Consider the following 20,353-nt stretch of genomic DNA (forward strand, 5'->3'; position numbering starts at 1 on the left):
TGGAGACTTCTTCAAAGGTGTCCTTCCGTTTTGGGGGCCTATGGCCAATAGTAGAAATCTACGTCAACTAACACGGGTGGTTGAATCTACTATTACGGAAACTGCTGGTGCCCTTAGTAACTTAACAGCTGAGCTTCAGGCGGATCGTCTCATGACGTTGCAGAACCGTTCTAGATGTAATACTTGCAGATCGAGGTGGGGTATGCAGAATGATCCAATCGAGCTGCTGTGTTTTTATTCCCAATAATGCTCCGACTGTCTATGAAGCGATCTCTAAGCTACACAAGATTTCCGACTCTATACACGTAGACAAGGGAAACTGGTCCTTAATGGAGTGGTTTTGGACTTTGCTATCAGCGTGGGGATGGAAGGTTCTGATGGTCATTGGTATCATCCTAGTATTCCGGTTCTCGTGCTGCCTTATTGTCCAATGTGGTCCCGCTTTGTGTAGTCTCTGTGCTGCAACCTGTTTCAGAAAACCACCTGCGTTTGGAGACAAGGTACGAGAAAGGATGATGATACAGCAACACGTTATTGACCTGATGAGCATAGAGATAGACTCGGACATAGAGTAATTGCCTATGTAAGGGCAAAAGGAGGGTCTGAGGTTCCGTGACGATTTGAACCCGTGTTTTCAACATTGTCGTAAATACATAATTTTGGTATCAGTGAACCGCAAATGATCCATTTAGCATATCCTGGTGTTTTCGCTATGCTACGAGCAAGAGCACTCCTGTTACAAACACATTTCTGATCTACCCATGGCATCCATCTTAGATTACGACAGCCATTTTGTATTTCTTGCCCTCACATAGTCAATGGACACGCAGTGACCTCTTTCACTTAAGGACACGTAAGCTTTAGCCGGAGATTCACCTTGCTAGTGACACGTGCACCTTAGGACAGAACACGCCATGGCCGCATGACTCGACAGAAACTGCCTCCTCTGCCTGAGGCCAGTCCTGCTATACTGGTTCTCGTGTTCGTTGGCCTGATCATGATTAGGCGGCCGAAGCTGGTAGCCTTGCCCATTTACGACCCACAAACATCTCTTATCCTGCTTTCCTATCTTCTGCACCTGGCTCTGCTCCTTTCCTTCTGGGCCTTTTAGGGGGAGTTAACGAAATTTACGATGAGGCGGTCCGGCTCTTGAATGAAAAGTTGACATGGGATTATGATGGAACAGTGGGAACCCCTCGTTCGTAATGTTTTGACATCAGATATTGTTGACGATTCCTGTGCAACGCCAAATATTTATTGTTTAGGACACAAAGGTTTAGAAATGTACTAGCATGTAAAGAATTTGCCTCAAGCCTAAAATTTAGTATATAAGGAGCAACCCACTTTGTACAAATCGAACAGGCTCCTAGATGCTGCCCGTGTGTAGTTTCTGTGACTTCTGTGTCCCTGCAGTAATAAACCTTTGGTCTTTGACGCCACCATCGAGAAGCCCGTGTTTCTGTTTATTTGTGCACCGAGACAGGTAGAACTCCGGGGTCTTCTGGTGTTATCCCTGACACCTCTGGACGGAACCAAAAAAGTCCAGAACTCCACTTCGCACCCCTCTACGGGATGCGGCGTGCTGCAACTCACGACTATGTAGGAGCACTGAAACTGAACTATGTGTTGGTGTGTGTGAGGGAAATAAGTGTGAGTGGTGAGGTGGTGAAAAGTGATGGTTAAAAGATACCTGGCTCGTAGGAGAAAAATAATTAAAAAAAATGTATTAGGCCCTCGGCTGGTATCATTAAAAGGGGTGCAGGGTGAGGTTGTCTGTTACATATTAGGGTACGTCAACCTCAAAAGTGCATCAACATGTTTCGGTGTGTAAGAACTCCTTCTTCAGGACGAGGATATGCACAACTATGCTCACCTTACTCACATGGGATGTAGATGTAAAAGTGTACTCTACAAAAATTTTAAATTAAAAAGGGGAAATGTACCTATTAGTGTTATTGCGAATAAAGTCTGTTGCGCCCAAACCGTCGGAGCCGCGTTGAGGGGAAGGCAGCCCACCAGGTCTTGCAGAATCCGTTGCCACATTGAGCAGGAAGAAAAAACCCCCATTACTACGCTTTGGCTCATGAGGCCAGCTAGCCTATGTCCATAAGTTCTGTACTATTAACGCCAATTGGGCGCAACAGACTTTGCTTATCGGCAAAAAAAGAGTTTGTGAGGGTGAAAAAGGAACATTTTGTTCCCTAAAGCGCTCGTTTTAGAGACATCCTTTAACACATGTTGACTTGTTCGTTTGAGCTGGTGTCCTGTTAGAATGCAGCGCATCTAATGAAAGCTTATTTTAGGTCATTTGACATTTCTGATTGTCTACATAATAATACATGCCAAGTAAAATCCTAAACTGCGTAGTGAGTGAGTAGAAACTATCAATTTTAATCAACGCGTTTCTCTTCCTTGCTTTAAGGAGCAAGTTCCCTGAAGAGAAATGGTTAAAATACCTATTCTGTCCCCACTTGAAATTCTCATTTTATTGTAGGGTAACATAGTTTGTCGCCAATAAACAAAGTAATGTCTCAAATGGCTTTAGTTGTTTTCACCAGCCTTATTTAATTAAATAAACAAATGCGTACATAGTCAGCCCTCTTCATCAACTGGCCTATTCAACTGTCATTTACATTTTCCTCCCGTCTGTCACTGCATACAGCACAGGCAATGGGTCAGCCAATGTTGCTCTCTCTCATGGTGTGTGACAGTATTTTGCTAATCATGTGCTCATCGCCCAAAAATAAGTGCACTTCACTGCCAGGGATGATTGAATAATACGTTTGAACTGTTTCTTCCCCATTATACTTTCGCAGTCATATTTGTGTTTAAATTATATCTTCAGGTTATAGTAAATCAGAACTAATGGTATATTTTGTTTGTGCTAGTAAAAATCATATTTTTCTTTTCAGTACATTAAAACAAATAAGCATTGGCATAGCCAATAGGTCTCGCCTCTGGGACTTTATAAGTGTTTAGTTATCCAGCTCAATATCTTTGGTGCAACAACATCAAGTGTTGCATGGCTAAATACTTATAAGGTCCAAAAGGCTAGACCTATTGGCTATGCCAATGCTTGTTAAGGTTATTGTCTGGGGGTTGGGGGGGGCGGAGCATTGCCAACTTGCTTTTAGGTCTCATAGAGAAACCTATTGCCGTTAAACGAATAGGCGGAGTTTGCTGAGTGCATGTGTGTCCGTGCACGCGCTCTCCATTTGCTTCTGAGCCGCCTGCCTGCTTCACACAAAGCCATCAGCCTCCCTCCCACCTCCCCCCTAATTGCTATCCCTTATCATGGCCGCGAGGCCATGAGCTACTTTCAAAGGCTGCTGCTCCCCCGCCAATGCGCTCCTGCCCCGCCCCCCCTGCCCCCCACAGCACAGTCAAAAGCTTGTTTTATTGCCGCGCGGCTTAACTTTTACAGCTGTGTGGCGCCAATGCTTGTTTTACTTATGTCCGTAACAAAAGCCATGCCGACACTTTACAGCAGACTCAGACAAACAACTGACAACGTGTATCCTCAAGTCACTGTTTTCAGTGGCCTAATATCTGAAATTAGTGCCCAACATATCACCTGTACCCTCAGATCTGTATGTCTCATCCTGCAATAAGGTCTTAAACGGGTTTTGTCAAAACTGCTTCCGCGCGCACCCTCAGATCCGTATTTCTAATGATGTAATGTCTTGCAAGCCGTAGAAAAGCACGTGTGTAATAGAGCCCACGATAATTCAGGCGGAGTAAGCAAAACGTACACGTAGGCACGTTAATGCAAATATCTTGCATGCATTACTATTACTTTTCGAGAATGCGTTACCGGATCTACAATAACAGGGCGTCTTTCCAAGAGTATCTTAGTGCCCAGCCGGTGCCCATATACTTTCTTCACTGTGTGCGCCGACTGATGCATGTGAACATGAAGGCGCGTTTCAGCGATACAAGAACTACCTGCTGGCCCCTGCATGAGCGCCGCACGGTCCCCGCATACGCTTTGTGCAGTTGTGCATGAGCTCCGTGTGGTGCATGCACGAGCTCCGCACATCTCTGCGTGAGCTCTTTACATCCATGCGCGACCTTTGTGGTGTTCATGTTTGAGCACCATGTAGTTCCTGCATGAGGTCTGTGCGAGCATGTGGACCCTGCATGAGTGCCGCACGGTCCCTGCATATGCTTTGTGCAATCCCTGAATGAGCTCCGTGTGGTTCCTGCTGGTGTGTACAAGACCTGAGTGCACGTGCCACACATACTCAAGTGTAGCTGAGCGCACCTGCATTCCTGCTTGGATGACTTCCCTTGCGTATAATTTACGTGCACCAATGTCACTTTCTGACCCTAAATATTTGAATTATCTCTTAAAAATATGGAGGGGTGCTTTTTTTAACATTATATCCCGGGCTCCATTTTTCTAACGTCAAACAGTCCTGGCCGAGTAAACGTGAAAGTGAAACTATGAATAAACAGCGTGAAGCTCTAAGAAATCATTAGTAATATGTCGTAAGAATAGATGGACATAGTACAGCAAGGGGAAATAGCCTTAAAAATGTACGACATCTTTCTATGATAAAATGCGTTATTTAGGCTGCAGCACGGCTCTGGAATAGGGGCGTGGCTATCAATGGTGCAGCTGGTTCAGTGGAACTGGGGCCCAGTGACCTCAGAGCCCAGGTACCCAGGTTTTTGCTGCAATATACTAGTAATCGAGGGGTGGGGGCATTTATTTACCTTGTTTTTTTAATGCTTTTTGGAGGAAAAAAGGATAACTCTCTCCCCTCCCCTCTTCCCTCTACCCTCTCTCCTCAACCCTCCCACAATCTCTAGTGTTAAACAGGAAGCAGTGAAGAGGCGCCACCGGGCAAGAAGGCAGACTGAGCCACCCTTCTTGATTAATGGTTTTAGCATTTCACGTTTTAACAAGTAAACATGCCCGAGGCGACAAAAAGTAAATACTTAGGCCTGTCCTGGTTTTTAGAAAGGTGCAAATAAAAAAGTTGAGAGTTTTTTTAAAGGCTTTTTGAAAAGTGGAAAATAACTCTTCCCCTGTACCATCTTCCCTCTCTCCTCAACATCCCCTCCTCCCTCTCTTCTCACTCTTCCCTCACTCTCTCCCCTTTATCCCCTCTCCTCACTCTCTCCCCTCCCTCTAAACCCTCACATTCTTCTCTCATTCCTCACCTCTCCCCTCACTCCCATCTCCTCCCACTCTCCTCACTCTCACCTCACTCTCGCCTCTCTATACTCACTCTCTCCCCTTTCTCCACTCTCCTCTCTCCTCTCTCTCTACTCTCCTCTCTCTCTACTCTCCTCCCTCTATCCTCTCCACCCTCTATCCTCTCCCCCTCTCTCATCACCCTCCCCTCTCTCTGCTCACTCTCCCCCTTTCTTCCCTCCCTCTACCCTCTTCCCAGACTCCCCTCTTCTCAGTCTACCCTCTCCTCACTCTGCCCTGTCCTCAGTCTCCCCTCTCCTCACAATCTATTCGAATAACCTGCACTAAGTCCTTTCGCCTCATAGATGCTATTAAACATTCCTCCCCAGTGCTGCGCTGTCAATTGGAACTAGTGCTGAATGGACGTCCAATGGTCGTGCGCAGCACTGGGGAGGTAGTGCTGCCGTCGGCCAATGCACCGAGGCAGCACTTAAGGGGTTAAAATGAACACACATTTGTCAGACCATTCCTAGCTGCCATTTCCAAAAATAATTTTTAAAAAGTCACACTATTTCAAGAGCTACTTTTGCGACCATCCTCCGAGTTAATTAATACGTCCTGTAGCGGGTGATAATTTATTTTTTACAATCAAGATCAAATACAAAACATGTGCACTGCTGGCATTTTATGTTGCTGAGGTCGATAATAGTATAGTAACAAGACCTACAGAATTTTTCCGGTTCGGGCTGGTTTCTTTTACCTTCCGGCCGACCTACTTCAATGGAATATTTGCTCCAGTAACACACACAACACCCCACACACACACACACACACCAACACAACAACCACACACACAACACCACACACAACAACCATACACAACAACCACACACAACAACCACACACAACAACCACACACAACAACCACACACAACAACCACACACAACAACCACACACAACAACCACACACAACAACCACACACAACAACCACACACAACAACAACACACACGACAACGACACACACAACAATCTATCTATCTATCGCCCTTAGTCTATCTATCTATTGCCCTCACCCTATCTATCTATTGCCCTCACTCTATCTATTTATCTATCGCCCTCACTCTATCTATTTATCTATCGCCCTCACTCTATCTATCAGACTCACTCTATATATCGCAAAAGAACAGCATCACTCAGCAACACCACAGCATCACTCAGGGACACCACAACATCACTCACCACCACCACAGCATCACTCAGCACCACCACAGCATCACTCAGCGCCACCACAACATCACTCAGCGCCACCACAACATCACTCAGCGCCACCACAACATCACTCAGCGCCACCACAACATCACTCAGCGCCACCACAACATCACTCAGCGCCACCACAACATCACTCAGCGCCACCACAACATCACTCAGCGCCACCACAACATCACTCAGCGCCACCACAACATCACTCAGCGCCACCACAACATCACTCAGCGCCACCACAACATCACTCAGCGCCACCACAACATCACTCAGCGCCACCACAACATCACTCAGCGCCACCACAACATCACTCAGCGCCACCACAACATCACTCAGCGCCACCACAACATCACTCAGCGCCACCACAACATCACTCAGCGCCACCACAACATCACTCAGCGCCACCACAACATCACTCCGCGCCATCACAGGATGAATCTGTGCAACCATTCAACAACAACAACTGGTTCAAATATGTTCTCTCAATGTTTCAAGCTTTATTACAAATGTCACAAAAAGATGTAAATATTTCACTTCTGTTCTTGGATTTTCATCACAATCAAATACACTGAACATAATCTTCACAAAAGTTATTTACAAAAGTTTAAGCTATTGCCATTATAAATTACAATCACTTTTATTTAAGTATTAATTATTTACAAAAAATAAAAGCCATTGTTATTTGTAATATCAATTCATCTAAGTCACGTAAATACAAAAAATGTTGCATTACAAATGCTATAGGTGTCACATTTACGAAAGTTATAACTATTGACATTGTAAATGACAAAGCTATTAATTTAGCTATTTTCAAAACCAACACATAAAGAAAAAAATTGTCATTTACAAGACCAATAGCTCAAACTTTCATAATGCGAGACCTATTGCATTGAAAATGCATGTTTATTTTAACGTGCTTCTTCTCCTGCTGGGTCTGGCTCCACCCAGGGCTACAGATTACCCATCATACAATGAGGGAGACAAATTTTCTTCCGAAGTGATGATTCTGGTTTCCCACTCTAGTTTTCAGCTCTGTTCACTTTGTTTGTTGTGATTTTTGATTTGAGCTTTGAGATCTGTTATCTGTGATTGAACTGTGTTCTCGATTTACAAATAAACCGTGTAGCATGGTTGTAATTGCATCTTAAAGGTTGACCATTATTACAACCAGCCTCACTCAAGAATGTAAGCGTGTACCTTTAGACGTTTTGGTGTATTAGGGCTTCAGTGACAGTAGGGCACAAGTCTTTTAAGTAGTGAGACCTGGGGAATACTGCTATTGGGTGCCAGGCGTTTTGTTCCTTCATTCAATGTCGATAGAGACATGAAAAATGTATTTTAATTTGGCTTGATACTGCCTCCCTGGCAAATTACACTATTTACTAATGATACCTTCATTAGTTTTGAATCGGTGCCAATTAACATGCTCTAACGACCGGGTTCTAGACCAGATGGGATCAGCTCCTGAGAGCCCCTCCAACCCAGCCGGAACGTAACCACCTCCCTCCTCAGGACCCATCTATCCAGGCACCTGGGTACCTACCTGAGGATGGGGAACTCGCAATATACAAGCTCATATCATCAGAAACACCACTAAATCTATAGGGATACTAAGAATACTCACTGATTACTAAGGACATCCATGCCCTACACCACACTCATACCTCATAGTCTCGCGACCACATGGGTCCAGACTAATCTACCCTGGGGAAGTTCTGATTATCTACCATTACACACTGATCACCATCAGTGCTCACTCGACACACAATCCGGCGTGCCTTACACACTGAGCTGCAGCCTCAGTGCTCACTCTCTTTCTATTGTGTCCACAATCCGGCGGAACTAAACACTGGTCTCCCCCCCCAGTGCTCGCTTACTTACTTTCCGGTCCACAATCCGGCGGACCTAAACACCGTATCCCCCTGGTGCTCACTCACTTACAATCCGATCTGCAATCCGGCAGATCTACACACTGACCACAATTAGTGCTCTCACTAACGCCACTTACCAATGACGACCACTTTCCTATGAATACCTTTAGCTCTCTCTATGTTGGGAAGTCTCTCTCACTATCCACTAAAGGTTTGCTACTACAATAATATTATGGGACGGCCGAATTACTTAGTATATACTTTATCCCTCAGTTCAAGGGCTCCTCTCTCTCCCTAATTATTCAGTTATCACTTACCTGATCAGGGGTAGCATCTGTTCAAACAGTAATACCTGACTAGGAGACAAGGTTACCTCCACTGTGTGGGGACAAAAGATATACACACTGTGTGCAAGAGTTATTCCCTGATTTAAGCGCTCCTACTCCCTTTTGATCCATCAGTTGCTACACAGCATCTGGTTAAAAGAAAGGTTAGCTCTATCTTAAGAACAACACATGCACACTAGTTCACTAAGAACTGGGGTATCTTTATTACAATAATCATAAAATACACATACACAAATCTGCGGGGTCTCTATGACTAACAGGAACTTTTAACACACCGCTGAAAGAAAAGGATTAGACCTACAATAGCCTAGGGAATAAGGACAAGATTAAGGTGTAAGTGTAAAGGGGACTAGTTTAGACTACCTCACCTATTAGAAGGAAGATTTCTCTCTGACTCTGGTGGGATCAGGGCTCTCTCTGTCTCTCCCTCCGTCACCACAGCTCCACGCCTCTGGCTCAATTACTCCAGCTGACAGCCTCAGCTCCTCCATCTGCTTTAATGCATTCTGATAGTCTCTCTCCAGCTTCAGCAATCATCTGCCTTCATTCTCCATTCCAGAAAACCAATAGGACTGCACTGTATTCTGCAGCTCCAGCAGACATCCTACTCTCCACTCTTCAAGAACCAAACTGACTGACCACTCCTCCTCTCCTGCACTTCGCTAATATGGATTCCTCTCCCCTCATGGAAATTTCCAACAGAGGGCTGCCTCCCACCGAATTCCTGTGCTAGCTTCAGAGCTCTTTGCGCAACCGCAGTGGCCAACTGCATGTTACGTCTGGGCCCAAGAGACAAACACATTCTTCGGATAAGAACCAGTCCTGACTGGTTTTCCCCTAGCAGTCAACAGCCTTAACTATAAACATTACCTTTCCCCTTGAAGCATCTCAGCTCTATCAAAATGGAGTCTCTCTAGTTCTGGGCCTTGTAGGCCTGAGAAGGATGAAATAACCCTTAGCTCTGTCAGAGTACCTACATAAACCATACCAATGTGTAATATAAAGTCAGGACCACAGGATCCAGCCTCTACTATAGGCAAAATAATGAAAGGCAAAGCCAATAGGCAATAGATGGATTAGAGTAAGGGATCGATCATCATATAAAGCAGCTATCCTCTTCTAGGTCAGGGAGAAAGGGCTTAAAAGAGCCAACACAAGCTAAGAATACATATCCTAGATGTGAGCAAGCTTAAAGTCTTTATCACTCCGAAATAGAGCCAAAAAGCCTGTCAAGACACATGCGAGGAAAGTGGAATACCATTGCCAGCAAAGTCACTGTACTAGGCTTTCCTTACTTCTATATACAGCAGTAAGAGTACAAATACTCGTAATAACACTCCATATGCGAACATATTTAGTACTTGTTTCGGAATTGGAATATTATTGTTAACTTGTAAAACTGTGGGAAGATTTTATTATGAAAATGACTCCTCATATGAATGTCTTTTGTCCATGGCCAGGGCTTGTGGCAGTCACGTTACTGTCAGTCATGCATGAGTAAATGCATTCAGTTAGGAAAGAGAAGGTGGTGATCTTGGATCTGATTGGGAGCCTCTTTTTGGTTGCTCATTCGCTGCAGGGCTACAAGGGGCGGGCTCCAGAGACCTGAGCACAATTATGTTGATTGCCTCCACCATCTGCTTGTCAGTCAAGCTAGTTTGACGCAGTAACAAAACCTATGTGACTCGTTCGAGTGGGATTAGTGCTGGTGAGTAGACTACTTTAGAGTGGTGCAGTCTGGGCATGACACCACAGCATCCTCTACTTTGCGATTAGGGTTGCTGGGAGAAAGTCTTATCTCCCTCTCGAGGAAGCCATGGTAGTGTTTGTAGTCTCTGTCCTTCTCTTCTATCTGTGGAGTCCTTGTGAGGCCTAGGTCTTACTGTAACACCCGGTGCTTGCTTGGAACTCAAGTCGACCTCTGTGGTTGATGCATAACATTCCATTTCTGATCCTCTAGCACAAGCTGACACCCTGAGACTCATTATGGGATGCCCAATCCACCCCAGTAGTGGGACTGAGTTCTCTCCACTGCCATCACTAAACCCAGATACCTACCGGTGCATGGTGAAATCCTCCCATACCCCAGTTGAGATGTAGGTGTGGAATATATAGTGCGAACTTTCAAGTTATAGTAATATCGAAGTCGAAATATTGACCTTTAAAATAATGACGGGTAAGTAGGTATAGGTTTACTCTATTTAAGTAACAGGAACCATCAGTGAAATATGAGAACTAATTTATTTTACTTTCGACTCTTAACTTTCAGGTTGACTCGCCAATGAATTTGAAGCACCCTCACGATCTTGTCATGGTAATGAGACAAGAGAATACAGTCAACTACCTCAAAGAGTTGGAGGTAAGAGAAGGAAGTGTTCATGGTTGGAGTTCCTTCTGTTTCGTAATATACTAGTATTGTTATGGCTTGCCTTGCCAAATCTACTTTACCTGTAGTGAAGTGAGTACGCTTCTTGGCAATCCTCTGTGATTTTTCTTGCTCTTTGCTTTGTTTTACTCAGTCACAGCGCACAGTCCCTGAAAATAAATCACTGCTTTCTTGAGTTACTGAGTAATGCGTTGTTATTTTGTGTGCATATAACATAACCAGTGCAGGCTGGGGCTTTTTAGGATGCACTACAGCCTTACAGTTCTTTCCTGTGTCGTTTATGTGTGCAATATAGACCCAACTCAAACTACCTATCGCGCTTCTCTAACCCAGTGAACTATAAACATACAGTGCTTTTGAATTGTGCCACCTGGACCGTCTAAGATTAGCTACCCTCAGTGTGTTAAATGGTATTAATCTTTTTATTCGCAACACACTTTTTGGCCACTGAGATGTGTGCTAGGTGGTGGGCGATACCATGTTCTCCACATATTGCAGGGCCCCATGGAGATGGCCCAGGCTTTGAGCTTGTGGGAGTGGGCATGACGTCTATGCCCTGGGGAGCCTGTGGTATCCAACTCTGTGTTAGGAACGGCATTGTAACCCAGTTCCCAAATGATTTTATCGCACTGCCCACCTCCCCGAACCTTAAACGGCCCTGGAGACAACATCCCTAGGGCCAGTACAATTACTCTGTCATGGGGAGCACACGCCTGGGATAGAAGAGCTTTATCTGCCCGAATTAGTGCGGCCAGTGAAACATATGTCAGCTACTACCAGATGGGATTATTTTTAAACCTCCCTCAGCAGCATCGAAGGATGGGAAGGCATGTCTGCTCCTAGCTGACAGATTTAAAAATGCTCCAGCTGGACGGGAGCAGACTTCTGTTTCCATGCTCGCTCACCTACTTCCACTCTGAGGGAGCCTAGCATAAATAGCTGCTCCCCCAGGACTAGCGCAATATCGGCTCCCGCACCATGCGAGGAGCCAGCTGGCTCCTGGTAACTCTGGGGCACCCCAGCAGCCTTCAACCTGCTACTTGGTTGGTGCCCCGAATGGGCACCGGGCACCTTACTAAATTTGGACAGACCCCAGAAAATGGGTCCCCAGGGCTACAAAATGCTTGGGGTGTGGGCTCTTTGGCTGTTTTCCCTTTTAATGGAATTTGACCCCAGGAAATGGAGCAACTAGGGGCACTATTTGCTTCGTGAGGGGGGCTGTGGCACCCCTCCTCTCTTTAAATGCCCCAGAGGGATGGGGTCCTAAGTACCCTTCGGCCTCAATAAAAGGGCGTCACGTGCTCCCTCCTCTTTACAAATTTTGTTTGGTCCCAGGAAATATGGTCCCCAGTGCCTCGAAGGGGTCACTCATGACATTTTCTGTGACATCATTGTAAATTTCGCTCCAACATTTGAAATTTAATTATTGATGAAAAAATTGTATGGCAGGGCGTAAGTCCTAGTACTTGAGCTAAGTATAACTGGCGGACTTCAGTGGTTTTGTTATTTAAAACATTGCATTGTCACTCAAAATTCTCATTCAACTAGAATACTATAACGTTACTTTAACCTTTGGTTGTGTGTGTGTGTGTGTGCGGTCGCCAGTAGGTTGTTATAGTTAGGATTATTTTGTATAGGGAATTCGCAACATTCTATTGGGAATAACTTTGGGGCCGGTTAATGAATCTGCCTGAAATTTTCCTGAAATTTGCCTCGCGGCGCACCGCTCCTTCCCTGAAAGTTTTGAGGGGATTCGTCAAGCGGGGGCCGAGATAAAAGGGGGGTCCCAAAACGTGTTTTCCCCATGTTAATTTCTATAGGGCGGTTGGACTCACTTTTAGCCCGAACGGCTGAATGGATTTCCACCAAACTTGGCAAAATAGTAGGGACTGGTAGCCCGATGTGCCTTTGCTATGTCTCAAGATATGTGCTCCAGTGGATTTCGAGTAATTTAGGTCCAAAAAAATATATATATCTATAAGCGCGCCCCGGTACGCGCACTGGGGCGGGTACCAGAGCGCTACACGAGTTCGCGCGCGGAAAGCTGATTGGCTCTCGGGTGTCTGTCAACATTCCAAACAGTCCGGATCGGCCGCCATCTTGTGTCTCGATAGGATCGAGACACAAGAGGTGGCAAAAACAAAGGGGGAAATAACCAAAAGGGGGCAGAGTAGACCCCCCCTGACCACCTAAGTTTGATGTGGGGGCCATAAAAGGGCCCCGCGGGGTAAAAAAATAATAATTTTTCGATTTACGCGGGGGGAACGCCCGGTACGCGCACCGGTGGAGCGTACCATGAGGAAAAAAGAATGACAGAGTTTTTTAAAAATGTAGCCTTTTTTTATAAATTGGAGGTAGTTCTAAAAAGAACTGTGATTTTTCTTCTTTTTGTTGTTTTATATATTTTTTTATTGTTTTTTTGAACATTTTGCACTTTTTTTGGCTTTTATGAACAATTTTGTATTTTTTTGTTATTTTTGTTGGGAGAAACAATAAACAGGGAATTGTAAACGGCTCAACTGGAGCAAAAAAAAATCAGGAACAAAATTAAGGCTTTTTGGGGCAATTGTGGTTGTCACCAGCACGGTTGATGAGTTTTATGCTTTGCTCACCATAGGTAATTGTTTTACCACAAAATATACAACTGTTTTTGTACTGTCCAAACTGGGGTTGTATGTTTGCGACCATCTCCCTTGTCTTTGAACCCGATGGAGTGGGTTGCTTACTTTTGGAGATGCTGGGTGAAGATTGGGGAGGGTTTCTGGCCAGTTCTCTGACCTCTGCCGCAGCATAGTTGTTAGGGTGCCGGCGTGGCATGTGGCGAATCATGGTGTTATTGCCAAAAGAGTACTTGGGTTCCCCCTTGAAAGTTCAGTGCCACAGATTAGGCAAGTAACCCTTGGCGCATTTACTTTTTTGAGGTCCTTTGGGATTGAAAAAAACTCCCAGATAATGTGCTGCTTTGGCCTATATGGGGTATTATCTTCTTGCAGGAACCTCCTCTTCTTCTTCATCTCCACCACTGTGGTGTTGTGGTGGTCCTCTAGGTGCTGGTGGTGGTGGTGGCTGAGATGCCCCTGTTGCTGCTGCTACTGAAGCCATTTCTGAGTACAAATTAGTAATAGCTCTGGAAACAGGTCTTCCTCACTCAAAGTACAAAGTGAGAATGAGGAAAAAAGCTGGGGGCTTTCATCATTAGGAAAATAAACTGTCCTGAACCAATGAAAAGTGTTATTTTCAGGTCACATGACCAGGGCTTTCATCATTTGGAAACCAAAATTGTCCTAAACCAATAAAAAGTGTTATTTTTTAGGTCACATGACCCGACGCGCTTACGCTACGCTCCCCGGGGCGCGTCGCGTAAGCGCTTCGGATGGTTACGTAGCGCGATCGTATACGCTCGAGTGCTTCCGGGAGCGCTTACGCCGTACGTATCACGTGGACGCGGCTACGCGATACGTCACGATGATGTTTTCGTTCGAGGCAATGGCGCTAACGGGACGCTCACCCGTACGCCCCCTGGGGCGCGCCGCAAGACTGCGCTTACTGGTGCACTCACTGGGACGCGCATCGGGAGCGCTCCAGGGCAAAAAAAAAAACATGAACAATATACATTAAAAAAATAGTATTACATAAATATACAATATAGGATTCAATATAAAAAATATTTCATTTCATAGCTATCGAAATTTGCTATTAAAAAACCTTTGAAATTCACTGAAAAAAACATAGGTTTGAGGCCCTATATATAGCTAGGAATTAGCATTTAAAAAAACCTATGAAATTTACTGAAAAAACCATAGGTTTCACACCAGTTATAGTTAGGAATTAGCATTTAAAATCCTATGAAATTCACTGAAAAAACCATAGGTTTCACACCAGTTATAGTTCGGAATTAGCATTTAAAAAAACTATTAAATTCACTGAAAAAACCATAGGTTTGACACCAGTTATAGTTAGCTGGAGATTTTACTGACATAAAACCATTGAAATTCCTATGTTCTAGTTAGTTGGACACACTATAACTTGCGCACCTGCAATGCACTGCTGATGACGTCACATATTACATCACTCATGATATGGTCAGTGACATCACTCATGACATCTCTGATGACACCTACCTTGTGACAGAGTGACAGACCTCCTTTCAGTGTAATGTAACGCTTCAAACACATATTCAAAAATAGAAACTAACATTTAAAAAAAAATGGAGATACCCATACCAGTTACAACAACCAATTCAGTAATTTCACCATCTATATACACATCCACTCATTCACCAACAGTTCTATATAGTCACTCATACATATAGTCACTCATCATATGTAGTGATACACCTATACATCCTGTTACACACCGACAGTCATCCAAAAGTTACTCACACACATGCTCACACATGCAAATAAACTATTGAACATCCATTTATTTGCATATACAGCTATACACACACTACCACCTCACTTCTAAGGAAACTTACACATACTTACTCTCTTAAACAATCACTTATAGAAACACATACTTATTTAAACAGGAACTCTTACAATCTCTCACTCTCACATATACTCACTTATATACATCAATACTCACATATACTAGAATAAAACATATTTAGTTACTGATAAAGACACTAGTGAGACAGTCATTCACTCACTAACACACCCATATACACAGTCATCCACCCTTACTTGTCTTCAAAACACATACAAACGGTGAGTCAGTCATTAATGCATCTATGTGCTAAGTAATACCCCCACCAAACCATACAGACACTCATACGGATACTAAAAAAAACATCTAATTACCCATACACACACACGTAGCTACTCACAAACCCATGCAGCCACTTATACACAAAGTGAAACACTGATACATATATTTAAATATTTAGGTTTAAAGTATTTTATTGAAGCAGGGTGGGGTAGGACACAAAGGGGCAGGGAACAGGTGAACCACAAGAACCGCGCACCAATGCGCATCATACAGCAAGTACAACAATGCAGTCACAATTTTGCAAGAGGCTCCATCCGACTCGGGAGCATAGCTTTCGCACCTGTGGGCACGGACAGACAACGAGGGGAGGGGGGGGGGGGAGAAAGGGAGGGAGGGACGGGATGGGGGGAGGAGAGAAAATCAGGAGGGAGGGGACAAAAGAGAGAACGAATGAAAAAAGGGGGGGGAAAGGAAAAAGGGGGGGAATGGAAGGGAAGAGAGGAAAAGAAAAAGGGGAGGGGAGGGGTGAAGGGAGGAGAAGCAACCCCGCTCCAAAAACCTACCTAACCAAACCGAACCCCCAACTACCATACCCCAACCCACCCCCTGTACTTTGCCAATATCTACAGTCTCCACTACTTTGAACTCGCCATGAATCTCTACTATACAATACCGACCCCACCCAATCAATCAGGCGGGTCCGGTGGCGGCGTCAGCCTCAACAACCAAAGGTATCTAGGGCAGGTGATCTCTCGAAACTCGGAACATAACAGGCTGTGAAAGGGCTCCCACAATTCCTCAAAGGTATCAGTATCCCCCAGGGCTACTAAGGACATCTTCTCCATCCCAAGAACGTGCCATAATCTGTGCAGCCAACCAACTACAGAGGGAAGTGTTGTAGTGCGCCAGTGTATGAGAATATTCTGCACCGCTGATCCCAGCGCAATCGCGATCTGTCTACCCCTCTTAGACCTGAGGGGATACATCAGCCCATTCGGCAACCCCAACAGTACATAGGCCGGGAATCTAGGCAGTTCTATCCCAAAGCATTTGTCCACCTCGCTCAAGACCTCCTCCCAGTAAGGAGCCAGCAGGGGGCATTCCCATAGTATGTGTGTTAGTGTACCAGTGTTGCCACAGTTGCGCCAGCACGTCCCCGGTATTGCCCTGTCCATCTCGTGCAGTTTCTCCGGAGTACGGTACCAGTAGGTCGAGATTTTAGTAAAGGTCTATGTAAGACCCGTGTGGTAGGCCGAATGACGTGCGCGGTAGGAGATGTGGTCCCATTCTTTATGGCTCAGCTCGCGCCCGAGCTCTCGCTCCCAACGTTCCCGACCTGGGTTGTGAATGTGAAAGGAGGGGGGCTGCAGCATTTTATACAGGTCCGAGATCAGTTTAGCGTCCGACGTGCGAGTAATTAACCAACGCTCATACGCCGTGATTTCCCGGTGTGCCGCGTCGCGCACTTGGGGTTGTAATGCCCAGTGGCGCGCCTGCATGTAGCGCATGCGCTCCGTTTCCGGGAGGCCATAATCCCTTCTCAAGTCCTGGAAGGAGACAACTCCCTCAGGGGAGTACAAGTGGTACAGAGTGCAGCAGCGGGCCACCCGCCAGCGCTCATAGGCACCCTGTTCCATCCCAGGGCCGAAGTCCGGGTTGCCAATGAGCGGCGTAAAGGGAGAGGGGAAGGTGGTTAGCTCACATCTGGCAGCCACCGAGTCCCACGTCTGGAGCGGGACCCGCGTTACCAAAGACGCGTAAAGATTGGGGGGCCGGTGGGCCTGCCCCAAGAATGGCACTTCCTGCAGCGTCCTACCCGCCACCGCCTGATCCTGGAACAACCAATGCTTATCAGACTCCCACCGGCTCCATTCCACGAGATAGCGGAGCTGAGCGGCCTGGAAATATTTCCGCAAGTCCGGTATCCCCAGCCCTCCGGATTCTGGCGACAGCATAGCGATGCCCCTCTTGATCCTCGGCCTGCGGCCCTGCCACACGAACCGTGCAATGGCAGTCTGAGTCTCCGCAAGCCACCCCGCGGGGGGCTGGAGCGGTAACGCTCTGAAGAGGTAAAGCACCTGAGGCAGAAGGGTCATCTTCACCGCGGCCACTCTACCCAGTAGCGACAGCGTGCCCTTATCCCTCCGGCCCAGTTCCTCCCTTATTTTCGCGCCCAGAGCCGCGTAATTGGCCGTAACCATCTCCGGGAGGGAGGGCGCCAACAGGATCCCCAAGTACGGGATCCGGTCCCTGGACCAGCTCAGAGGGTAAAGCCTCTGCAGTTCCACTCTAGTGGCAGCAGTAAGCGAGATGTCAAGGGCGGCTGACTTACCCAGGTTCACCTTGAAGCCCGCCACGTCAGCGAATAAGTTCAGTTCCTCCACACAGGCCGGCAGCGATCTCCGCGGGTCATCCAGCGTCAGAATGACATCATCCGCGTACAGGCTAATCGCATGACTAAACCCACCCATCTGGACGCCGATAATGTCAGGGTTCTGCCGAACCCTCTGGGCAAATGGCTCCATGTACAAGGCAAAGAGCAAAGGGGAGAGCGGGCACCCCTGTCTCGTGCCCCGCTCAATGGGGAAGGGTCGAGAGCTGCCGCCGTTCACCCGGACCACTGCAGAGGGGAACCGGTAGCAATTGAAGATCAGATGACGGAACCTCTCCCCTATCCCGAATTTGCTCAGGACTTTCTCCAGGTAGGGCCAGTGCACCCTGTCAAAAGCCTTCTCCGCGTCTATGGACAGGAGCATCCTCTCCCCAGGGATCCTGGAAGCCTTCTCGAGAATGTGCGTCACCCTTTTCGTGTTATCTACCGTTTGCCTACCGGGCACAAAGCCCGCTTGGTCCGAGTCAACCATGCCGGGGAGGTGCAACGCCAGGCGTGCAGCTAAGATACTGGTGAACACCTTCAAATCAGTGTTCAGCAGCGAAATGGGACGATAGGACCCACAAGCGGTCCTGTCTTTGCCCGGCTTAGGGATCACTGAAACCGTGGCCTGGAGAAATTCGGAGGGGATGGCTCCCGGCTCTGCGAAGGTGTTAAAGAGGCGAGTCAGCAGAGGCGCCAGCTCCTGACAGAAGGTTTTGTAAAACAGCGGGATAAAGCCATCCGGTCCCGGGGCCTTACCCAGTTTGAGCCGGGATATCGCCGTGACCACCTCTTCGATACGTATGTCACGCTCCAGATACTGAGCCTGATCCTGTGTCAGTGACGGGAGCGGGACCGAGTCCAGATAGTCCCCCTCAGCCTGGGCCGAAGAGGCCTCCCCGGAGTAGAGGTCAGCATAAAAGCCGCGAAAGACGTCTGCTATGTGCTCATCGGTCGTGACTCTACCTCCGGCCGGGTCCAATAGTTCCTTCACACGGTGCTGCTGGTGCTGTACCCTAAGTTTGTTAGCCAGGAGCCGCCCACACCGATCGCCCCCTGTGTAATATTTGTGCTTCAGGCGAAGCATCGCATACTCCGCCCGATCTGTGTCAAGGGCCGCCAGGAGCTTCCGCGCCGCCTTCAGCTGCCTCCACACCCTGGGGGCCCCTGTCCTGTGATGAACCTGCTCCAGCTCCCTCACCTGCCGGGTGAGCTCATCTCTCTTGAGTTGTCGGTCCCTATTCTCGGCCGAGGAAATCGCGATAAATTCGCCTCGGAGCACGGCCTTTAGGGCTGCCCACTGTGTCGCACGGGAAGTATCCCCATTATCGTTCACGGTCTGAAAAGCCAAAATGGCCGCCCGGATCTGATCCACCACCGACCGCCTGTGAAAAAGCGTGTCTCGGAGCCTCCAGACCCCTCTCGGCCGAGCCACCGGTGGAAGAGTGAAAACGCCCTCCACCGGAGCGTGGTCAGAAAGGGAGAGGACCCCCATGTCCGCACTCGAAGCCAAAAGGAGCAATGGGCCCGACACCAGGAGATGGTCTAAGCGCGCATAAGATCTATGGGCGTGTGAGAAGTAAGAGTATGCGCGGGTGGTGGGGTGGAGGCGGCGCCACATGTCATGCAGGTCCAGCTCCTCAAGTCGAGTTCGAATCGAGCCCGAAAGCTCACCAACTGATGGCGCCGCTGCACAGACCTATCCAGTGCCGCATCGAAAACCAGGTTCAAATCACCCCCCAACACTATGTGCCTATCAGAGGTGGATGCAACGTCGTCCAAGGCCCTGTGCAAGAATTGGTCCTGATGATCATTGGGGCAGTAGACGGTGCCCACAGTCAGTGCTATGCCCCCCACCTTAATCTTGTATACTAGAAGTCTCCCTTTCTGTTCTGCTACCTTGCTCACGACCTCTCCCCTGAACCCCCTAGAAAACAAGATTGCCACCCCTGCCGTCTTGGAGGTGCTAGAGGAGAATAGCTGTGTGGGGAACTTGGGGGTACGCATCCGCGAGCAATCCTTAGCCAGCAAATGGGTCTCCTGCAACAGGCAGATATCCGCTTGTGAGTTTTCCAACAGGGATAACACTGCCCGCCGCTTAACCGGATTATTCAGCCCTTTCACATTGAGAGTAAGCACCTTAAGAGCCATCAAAGAGGGAGTTCAAGGAGCACATATCAGGAAGCAAAGCCCCGCAAGCAAACACAGAAGGCACCCTTCGAGGCCTCAAAACAGAGCAACTTTGAATTACCCACTGGC

At 47.1% G+C, this 20,353-nt stretch overlaps 1 protein-coding gene across 1 annotated transcript in view; it reads left to right on the plus strand.

Moving 5' to 3' along the window:
• TTC17 (tetratricopeptide repeat domain 17) overlaps window positions 1-20,353 on the plus strand; it is a 575,315-nt gene that overhangs the window by 71,823 nt on the left and 483,139 nt on the right. Inside the window, exon 2 of the mRNA XM_086959610.1 lies at window positions 10,894-10,983. Within this exon, the coding sequence (XP_086815736.1) occupies window positions 10,894-10,983 (90 nt within the window). The remainder of the gene's footprint in view (window positions 1-10,893; window positions 10,984-20,353) is intronic.

The sequence above is a fragment of the Lissotriton vulgaris genome, chromosome 2_2 (genome assembly GCF_964263255.1).
Source record: "Lissotriton vulgaris chromosome 2_2, aLisVul1.2, whole genome shotgun sequence".
Lineage (NCBI taxonomy): Eukaryota > Metazoa > Chordata > Amphibia > Caudata > Salamandridae > Lissotriton > Lissotriton vulgaris.